This window comes from Apodemus sylvaticus, chromosome 8 (assembly GCF_947179515.1).
Source record: "Apodemus sylvaticus chromosome 8, mApoSyl1.1, whole genome shotgun sequence".
Lineage (NCBI taxonomy): Eukaryota > Metazoa > Chordata > Mammalia > Rodentia > Muridae > Apodemus > Apodemus sylvaticus.
The window spans coordinates 74,254,948-74,265,139 of record NC_067479.1 but is presented as its reverse complement, the minus strand read 5'-3'; the positions used below and the strand labels follow the sequence as shown (position 1 = coordinate 74,265,139).

Sequence of the window (10,192 nt, the reverse complement as noted above, 5' to 3'; positions counted from 1 at the left end):
GAACTGGAATTACAAGTGGTTGTAAACCATCATGTGGTAGCTGGAAATCTAACCCTGGTCCTCCAAAAGAGTAATTAAACCTCTTAACCATTGAGTCCTCTCTAAACCTGTTACCAAGAAAAATTAGGCAAATTTTAATTTTCGTTTAGCTATATACCTAAGAGTAGCTCTATAGTAACTAGTTATTACCTATGGTAATTGTTTATTGTTGAAAAGGATCTTACCATGTAGTCCTGGCTAGCCTGGGATGCAGTCTGTAGACCAGCTCAACCCCAGTCTCTACATATTTTATCACAGCATTTAGAGAGGTGGCCACAAGATGGCAGTAGCACAGCAAATGGGAACATAGCAAGCTCATTTCATTGCATTCTGAAGTAATGTGTAAGAACAGAGGCATTTGTTTTCTCATTGGCTGGTAAGAGAACACAGGAAGCTATGAGAACTGATAGAGAAAAGGGACAACCTGTCAAAAGATTGCAAGCCAGCATCGATCCCAGGCAGGAAGAACAATGAAGACACCCAGTCATGCTGTATTCCTATTCCTGTGGCTGTTGATGGACTGTGAGTTGAAGATTTAGGGTCAAGAGAAAATATTTGGTGGATGTTAGACATCCATGGGCAATCCATTGTATACAGTTCCCGCTGGTTGTTGTGGACAGAGAGATTCAGCAGAGCACTGCCTGACTGCTCTTCTCCTTTCTGTTTTCTTTCTGTGTAGGGGAGAGCCATGGAGAGAAGGTCGAGCAGCATCATTCTTCCCTGAGTGTTCGAGAGGGAGACAGCACTGTCATCAGCTGCACTTACACAGACACTGCTGCTTCATACTTCCCTTGGTACAAGCAAGACGCTGGAAAGGCTCTCCACTTTGTGATAGACATGCGTTCAAATGTGGACAGAAAGCAGAACCAAAGACTTACAGTTTTCCTGGATAAGAAAGCCAATCAATTCTCCCTGCACATCACAGCCACACAGCCTGAAGATTCAGCCGTCTACTTCTGTGCAGCAAGCACACAATGTTTCCCAGGCACCTGCAGCCCATCCTCAAACTTGCCATGGGGGTGCCATGGGGGCTGGAGCCCCATCCACATCCTGTGTCTTGTAGTAAAGCATTTGTCATATTGTTTATTTACAATGGAAGCTATAACAAACAGATATTTAAAACACAAATGAGAAAGTTCAACTCTTTGTGTGTGTGTGTGTGTGTGTGTGTGTGTGTGTGTGTGTGAGAGAGAGAGAGAGAGAGAGAGAGAGAGAGAGGCATCATCCCCAGTGACACTCCTACACCAAGGTTTCATCTGAGACCTAATCTTTCCATACATCTACCAACAGAGGAAAAACATCCAAATGATTCTTTGGGGTCCTTCTCCTTCCAACTACCACAAGGTGTGGGAGCTAAACTATCTTTGGGTATATGGTTCAATATTTAGAAGACAATTAGAAATAATCGTGGCTTAGGAAAGTGGCATTAATAGTTTCTCATCCAGCGTCCGTTGATTAATCAGACATGTATAGTGGGCCAGGCCTAGAGTACTAGGCACAGATTCCATCATATTGATTAGGCCTTGCGTTGGCTTGGTTTATGTCAATTTAACACAAGCTGAAGTCTTCTATCTGGATAATGGCAATAGGCTATATAGTTTGGGAGGGTGAATGGATTCTCTTGATCAACAATTCAAAAGGAGATATGTCTGGAACAAGGGTGGTTTTTTGGGGGGGTTGGGAATAATTATCACATCACAATTTCATAATTTCTTTAAAACATATGCATATATATATATATATATATATATATATATATATATATACACAGATGTATTTATATACAAAATTTTGAGCAAACATAAGATAGTATGATTCTCCATGGCGCTTTCAAACATCTTTAGTGTTGTTTATCCCTTTCTTGCCTCCCTCCCTCCCTCCCTCTGGATTGCCTACCTGAGTAAAAATCCAATGTGACAATAGGAAGTATTTCTGCAGATTAGTCACACACACACACACACACACATACACACACACACAGAGAGAGAGAGAGAGAGAGAGAGAGAGAGAGAGAGAGATTAATACAGCACCATGGCTTCTTTGGCAAGGGATCACATCCGAAGATCTTCTAGGTATGTTTAAGTTGGCCGGAATGTAGACATGCGCTGGAACAGCATGATCTGGGTTGCCCTTAGTATGCACCTTTAATTCCCAGCAATGAAGGTAAAGTTGTTTTGTAGAGAGTTATGTTGTAGATGTCATGTTTGAAAATGACATCTAATTCAGGAGCAGACAAAGTGATGAATCAGAGAACAAATTGACAGAATGAGTCACAGCTAGGCTTTTAAAGTGGCCCTTGAGAAATCAGCTGCTAACATAGTTTTGTTTTTTTTTTAAATGTAGCTTTTGGTTTTTCCATCACTTTCTTTAATACCTTTTCCTTATTTAACTTTTTCTTGATATTTAATGTGTTATCAGCCATATGCTATGGGGTATTTATTTTTTCTGGTGCTTTATATTGTGTATTCTCAGTGCTTCCTTTTTTGTTGGACCATGTCTTGCCTTAATATAGATGATCTGTAATGCATTCATACTAATTGTACCCCTAAATTTTATTATTGAGCTAGTCATAGCTGACCTTAGCCCAAGAGCTAAAAGATGGCACATAAAAGTTTTCAGTTTTGATAGAAATGTAATATTTATGTCCAGAAATTAAGCCTGCAATTCTATACTAACAATACAGCAAGAATTAAAAACTATGTTCTCCTGTTTATTGAGGAAATGATTGACTGTCTACTGTGCAATGTATTTTATGATGGAAACTTATTCTATTTTATAGTCCTCCACAGTTCGCGCATAAATTTTCTGTGCCTAAGTTTATCTGCTACGCGCCAATCCATGTTCTTATCAATAAACCAATCATAATTAGTCCTTAGAAGTCCACGGGAACATGACAGATTGTGAGTTCCTTTTCTCCAGCGTCACCCTTCACAGCGTTCTTCTGACTGAGCACCCACGGCTGCCACGTGGAGATTTTCACCCAGCCCCAGGTCTGCTGTCATAAATATGCTCTTGCTGTTCCAAAATCTCATTCTCTGACTCCTCCTTCCACCTCTCACCTCAAGGTGCTATATGTGCCCAAAGTTAGAATGGTGGAGTTTGACTAATAAACTATCCTGTATTGTAACTTCTTCTCTCCTTGCAAGTGGAACACCAAGGTGGGGCTTAGGGGCCTTAAAAGGCAGCAACATTACAGTTCTTGTAACTGTTGTAAGTGAGGTGCGATGCATGTTCTGATAGAAAGTTTATCACCTCAGTCATGTTATAGTGGGGCTTGGGAGAAGCTGAAGAAAAAGCACATGGGTTTGATTAAAAAAACAAGTTATGTACATGTATAAAACTCTCAACCAGTGAATTAAAAATTGGCAGCAAAATTTTAAGTAATTTTAATTGCATTCATATTTGTTGCATATCCGTCCATCTATAGAACTATTCATTCTGTGTAAATAAAACTCCATACTTTTCAAAAACCTCAGTTTCATTCAGTCCTTACATTGCTGCCATACATAGGAATAAATTTTGTAACTGATGTTTCCCGACTTTGACAGCATAGTTCTGTAAATAAATTCTGACGATATGATTTGTGAAGTGAAAGAGAAGAAGGTATACATGAACTCACAGAGTAAGAGGCCTTGCACTTGTTACTTTGTAGTTTGTCTGTATCTGAGGAATTATCGCAGGTTGATTCTGCATTGATGACCTTCTTTACCCATGGAGAGTGGGTGCTAGCCACACCCAAGTGCTAATTAATGTGGAAAGTATCCTTTGTGCTGGACCGCCATAAAGCACAGCGTCAGCATCTGCCTGATGGGCGACAATGCCGTGTTGAAGACACAGAAGGTGTGAGTAAAGGAGACATCAGTATCAGATCCTTGGGATTCAGTCACTTATGTTACGGAGCTTGTTCTGTCTAGTATTCACACTTTCCACTTTTCAGTGATTCTGAAGTATTGATTAGTACTTGTGTATCGATTATAGAATGTGAAATACTTTTGTTGAAAGATGACAATCTTAAAATATAGTTATTATAGAACAAAGAAATTATGGCTGTTTGAGTAGTGACTTTGCATCCCTAACCAGTATCTATTACTTTTATGTCCTTTAACAAATATAAATTGTTGTCTTTATATGTCAATAACTCCTTTACATGTTTTGAAAAATAGAATCAATCAGCATGGGTTGACTTCCTTCTGCTTTCTGTGATTTTAACCTGAAGCACTTTCCTGGGATTTCCGTGGATTGCAGGCTGGCTTACAATAGACGCAAGAACATGCAAAGTTCTGTGATATTTCTATGTATGTGCTTAGAGCTGTCATCTGAAGCAAAACAACCTTGAAATGCTTTCTTTTTAAAGTGGAGACAGTGTGTCTCTATATTGGAACTCTATTTGTAAAGCAGGTAGTTCCAAACTCTCAGAGATATACCTTGATAGCTGTCTTTAGATGTAAAGGTCTGAAAGACTGGAGTACCCTTTATTGATAAAATCTGGGAGAGAGCAGATGATAACATCCGTCCTCGGTTCAGCTGTTGACCACCAGGGGGCGCAGGTTCCTAACACCGGCTCATTTCCTGAGTGATATTTATCTAAGACTCACAGTTTCTCTGAGTTAACACTTCTTCATACTAAGCATCAAGACCACTTTTTATATGTTGATAAAAATGGATTCTTCTCCAGGCTTCCTGGCTGCGATACTTCTCATACTCGGTAAGTAAACAGAGAAGTATTTAGTGGTAAGTTATCTTCAAGGGGACACGGAGCTCATCTCCCTCTCCCTTTCTCTCCTCCCCTTGCACTGTAGGAAGGACCCATGGAGACTCCGTGACTCAGACCGAAGGCCAGGTGACCATCTCAGAAAGCAAATCCTTGACAATTAATTGCACGTATTCAGCCACAAGCATAGCTTACCCTGCTCTTTCCTGGTATGTTCAATATCCTGGAGAAGGTCTACAACTCCTCCTCAAAGTCATTACGGCTGGCGAGAAGGGAAGCAGCAGAGGGTTTGAAGCTACCTATGATAAAGGGACCACCGCCTTCCACTTGCGGAAAGCCTCAGTGCAGGAGTCAGACTCGGCCGTGTACTACTGTGTTCTGGCTGACACAGTGACAGAAACCACAGGGGAAGCTGAGCACAAACCGAGAGGCGACAGGTGGTCTGGCTGCTGAGCAGCTGCCTCTGAAATCTCCCTGACTTCTGCGCAGCCTTCCGTGTGCAGCCGTGATTGGTGGAAATCATACAAGTGTCCTCATGCCAGGCCACATTAACTTCCCAAATCATTAGATGAATGAACAAGTCTCCGCAGTCATTGCACTATCACATTTAAGTTATTTGCCTGCAGTGCTGGTGATCAAACCCAGAGCCCCATGCAAGCAAGGCAAATGCTCTGCCACTGAGCCACATTTTAAACCTCATCTTCGTTCAGATAATCAAATGTGCTGGAGAAAGTGGCACCTGCGTGGTATGACCTAACAGAGTCTGGAAGAACTCTGCCTCTGTCTCCCGAGACACAATGCCAAACTATCATTTTTATCTTAAATCCTTCAAAATGATCACATGAGATCCAATTATTCCACAGTGGGATTTAGACAAGTGTTAGACTACCTGTGTGGATGATGGCTATGCTGTCACCAAACCAGAGAGCACACCATCTTTACCTCTAGTAATTCTCTCCTAAAAACCTGATTTGTTCTGTGTGAAAGGTTTATTCAGTTTCTTTTAGATTTTTCTGCATCAGATCTCAGACATACAGTAACTCCTCACATATCTAAACATTTCACAATTCCAATTTCACTGCGACATGAGATGCATTAAGAAAGGAGTTTTCAAAACCTTCAGCACTTACTGCTTGCCGGTATCTGTGCCAGATACTCAACTGTTCCTGCATTAGTGTGGAATTTATGAGCACAGAGAAATGCTGATCCTTATGTGCAATGTGACAGCATAGGTCTCAAAAAGCATTAACAACTAATAACAAATGATCGATGAACAAATGAACTAATAACAAATGATCGAAAAATCATGTCATTACTTTGAGAGGAGATCGACAAATCATATCATTACTTTGAGAGGACAATTTTATATTCAGTCAGAAATACACTATATGTTAACATGAAATTAAAAATAATAAAAAATATTTTTTACACAGAATGTTAATGTAGCTGCTTCTGGACAAATCTTGTTTTTTTGAAACTGATGACATAGTTGCAAATAGAATAGAGGTATAGTCACATTCTAAAGACATTTACATTTTCAGTGAGGAATAAGTTCAGACTAGTCACTATCATTAACTTCTGCCATGAATCATTTCTGTTCAAACTTTAAAAATTCCTTTGGCATCTATTTTCAGATGAGGAAAGTAAATATTAACTGACTTACATAATCTTGAAATATTTGACTACTATGTTTTCTATGCATTCATACACACACACACACAAACACACACACACACACACACACACACACTTACATCTTGTATCACATTGCCAACAGTAAAAAGCAACCACCAAAAGCTTATTCAAAGATTTTGCCCGAGTATAGCTCTGACCCCAAGATGGCAGTACTTGCATTAGTTCTGCCTCCAGAAGCTGGTGTGTGTGTGTGTGTGTGTGTGTGTGTGTGTGTGTGTTTGCATGTATCAGGTCTCTGATTGCCTGTACTTCCTGAGAGCCCCCATTTAATGTTACTACAAAGAGCTGATGAATCAAGGCAGCAGCTTTGAGGCAGGCTTCTGCAGAACAACCATGAAAAAGTACCTGTGTGCCTGCTGGGTGGTTTTCTGGCTGCATTATCAGTGTAAGTGAGTGGAGACATTAGCTAGGGCCATAGGAAGGCAAAGAACATCTTAGGATTTGGGGAGAGATGTAATTGTGTGTGCTAGGAGGAGGGAACCTCATCGGCCACTTGTAGATAACCTGAGAGGCCTGTAGAGAGCAAGGAAGGATGAGAACTAACTACCAGAGCTAAGCGCAGATGATTGACTTCTGGAATCTCTCACTGCTTTCTGAACAGGGGTGGCTGGCCAGACCCAAGTGGAGCAAAGTCCCCAGTCCCTGGTTGTCCGTCAGGGAGAGAGCTGTGTCCTGCAATGCAGCTACACTGTGATCCCCTTCAACAACTTAAGATGGTACAAACAAGACACAGGCAGGGGTCCTGTGTTCCTGACAGTCCTGACTCACAAAGAAGACAAGACATCAAATGGGAGATACTCAGCCTCTCTGGATGAAGATGCTAAGCACAGCACCCTGAACATCACAGCTTCCCTGCTGGATGACACTGCCACCTACCTCTGTGTGGTGGGCGCACCGTGCTCCCCAGACACTCACAGCCAGTACTGAAACCTGCCTAGGTTGAGGAGGCCTAGGTGACAGGGAAGCCTTTTCAACACTGTTCTGGGGAACTGATTTTCCCTTTTTGGACCATTGTCTCATTAGAAAGAATTTTAAAACAGTCTGAAATGAACACTTGAGGATATTTTCAATAGATTTTAAGAGAAAAACATAGAAACGCAGGCAATCCTGGCAGCCACCATGAAGTGGGGAGATGGAGAAATTATTAGCCTTTCAGTTAACCACCGAGGTCAGAGAAACAGCTAGGAAGCACTGAATGTTCAGGAAAGAGTGTAGATGGGTCGAGACAAGCATCTGTGTGCAGAGGGAGGCAAGGACCACACTAGTGTGTCCCAGGATAAAGGATTGCACCAGAGATATGTGCTTAGAAATGGAAACAGAAACACCTTCAATAAGGAAAGACCACTCCCAAGGATGGATGTGCTAATGAGCAGATAATGGAGTGCAAGACCCTCTGCCCCACACAGTGTACAGCTCTTCATAAGAGCCTTAGAGTCCACAGCTCTATTGTATATATTGCTTCAAGAGGTTTTTTTGTTTTTAGAGCTATGTTCCTTGGATGATGTCCAGATAAGGAAAGGCATCCAGTCTTCCTTCTTTCATATGCTAGTATTTTACAGAGCTTAATTATTATTACTAATTTAAGTATTTTTCAAATTTCATATAGGTGCACATACTTATACAATTTTTACTCTATGCTATGTTTTAAATCCTTCCACAAATCTCTTACTCCATCTTAAAATCCTGTTGTCTTCTTTAATTACTGTTACACACACATACATGCACACACACACATATGTGCACATAGACACACACATACATGCACAGTCTCACAGCAGGTGTCCCTTTCCTCTGGTTCTTACAATCTTCTACCCTCCTCTATCTCAGTGTTCCTTGAGCCTTGAGTGTAGAGGCTGGATTGTAGATACATCAGTAGAGGTTAGAGTCTGTGTGTATATGTGTGTAACTCTGTGGTTAGTTTTGCTCTGTACTTTAACCAGTTCTGGACATGTATAATGGTGTCTTTTGTTTGCTACAAAGTGAAACTCCTGTGATGAGAGATGAGGGTTACATTTATCTATGTGTATAATGAGAAGCATTTAGAATTTTCTTAGAAATTAAGATGGTTTGGAGCGAGTGACATCAGTATGTTCTCTTTTAGGGTTCATAGCTTCATCAGCCATGGGTAAGTGAGCTAGGTTTACAATACCAGGCATGGATTTCCTTCTATCGATGGGCTTTAAATCCAGCTACACAGATGTTGTAGCTACCTTGACACACATTGTGTAATGCTAGTCATTGTTGTGGTTCACACACAGTATGCCTAAATAGGGCTCTTGATTACCTTTTCCCTTTGAAAGCACAAACCACCCCTTGGAAATTGTAAAAATTACAGAGACTTCCCAAGTTATGTATCTCGAGTATGTTTTCTTAAACAGTAGGATCTTACCTTCAGGTTCTGGGAGGGAATCAGCAACAGCGGCAAGAGCAAATGTAAATCGGAGTTTCTGATTTCTCAGAGAAAAGTTTCCTATGACTGAAACTGGAGGCAGTGTTAGAGAGTTTGTGACCCTTGTGGAGAGCATTATCATCCTAAGCACAGTAACTTCATTCAAACTCTGTCCCTCTCTGTCCCTCCCTACCTCTCTCTTTCTCTCTTCTATCATCTATCCTCCCACATGTATTTCTAAGTAAACATGGAATTAATAATAATAATTATTATTATTATTATTATTATTATAATAAGGATTCCTTATGGCTTTTTCAAACATCCTTAATGCCCTATCCATTATTTCCCTTCCTTTCCCCTTCCCAGTTCAATAACTCATTTGCTTTTTCCCATCTCTCCCATAGCATCTGCATCCTACTATCCACTTTCTAGAACTCCTTCTTCCATTTCTCCCAGTAGTAACACTTTATTTTCCTGGTTTCTGTGTCCACTATAGGCTTTGAACTCTCATACAAAGATCCAGGGTAGGAACCACAATTAAGAGAGAACATGCGGTGTTTGCCTCTCTGGGTCTGTACCTTCCTCAGTATAACAGTTTTGATTTCTATCTACTTATCTTCAAGTATTATAATTTCATTTTCTTTACAGTTGAATAGAATTAAGATCTTGGTGACTCTCCTGCTTCAATAGAAGCAGTAAGTGAGTTTCTACTGTCACAATGAGAAATGTTATCTTTGCTAGCTATTTTTAGGACAACTCAACACAAGCTAGAGTTATCTGAAAGGAGGGAACCACAATGGAGAAAATATCACTATAAATTCTGCTTGTAGAACATTTACTTAGTGATTGATGGGGCAGGGCAGCACAATTGCAGGTGCTGCCATCTCTGGGCTGGCGATTCTGAGTTCTAAAAGAAGACAGGTTGGGCAAGTCATAATGAGCAAGCTACTAAGCAGCATTCCTCAGCGGCCTCTTTATCAGCTCCTGCTTCCAGGTTTCTGCCCTGTTTGAGTTCCTGTCCTAACTTCCTTTGATGATGACCAATGGTATGGAATTGTAAGCACAATCTCTCCAAATTGCTTCCGGCATGGTGTTTTATCACATCTATAGTAACACTAAATAAGATACTACCACATCTTTCTAGGTTGTATCCTGATCACATAACTCAGGGGAAAAGTACATGTAGGATGGTCATATTATTTGAAAAACCCAATAAAACATGTAGTACACAAGAAATTCACAAATAATTGTCTATTTTGGAACTATAGAGGTTGATCTCGAAACTAAAGGGCATGAATCACACATTCTTCTTCACTCCTATGGGACAAGAAACACACCTTGCCAGTTCCTCTTCTCCA

General features: G+C 40.6%; 3 gene segments (V, D, J or C); all 3 read left to right on the top strand.

The window, feature by feature from the left end:
* The first annotated feature begins 486 nt into the window (after positions 1–486).
* Positions 487–1,170, top strand: LOC127690725 (T cell receptor alpha variable 13-1-like). The segment is given in 2 exon segments: positions 487–561; positions 719–1,170. Coding segments are annotated over 2 exon segments (504 nt in total).
* A 3,459-nt stretch (positions 1,171–4,629) lies between these two features.
* LOC127690724 (T cell receptor alpha variable 9-2-like) lies at positions 4,630–5,203 on the top strand. The segment is given in 2 exon segments: positions 4,630–4,744; positions 4,839–5,203. Coding segments are annotated over 2 exon segments (423 nt in total).
* Positions 5,204–6,738: 1,535 nt separating this feature from the next.
* On the top strand, positions 6,739–7,372 carry LOC127690723 (T cell receptor alpha variable 10-like). The segment is given in 2 exon segments: positions 6,739–6,830; positions 7,047–7,372. Coding segments are annotated over 2 exon segments (378 nt in total).
* Positions 7,373–10,192: the final 2,820 nt, after the last annotated feature.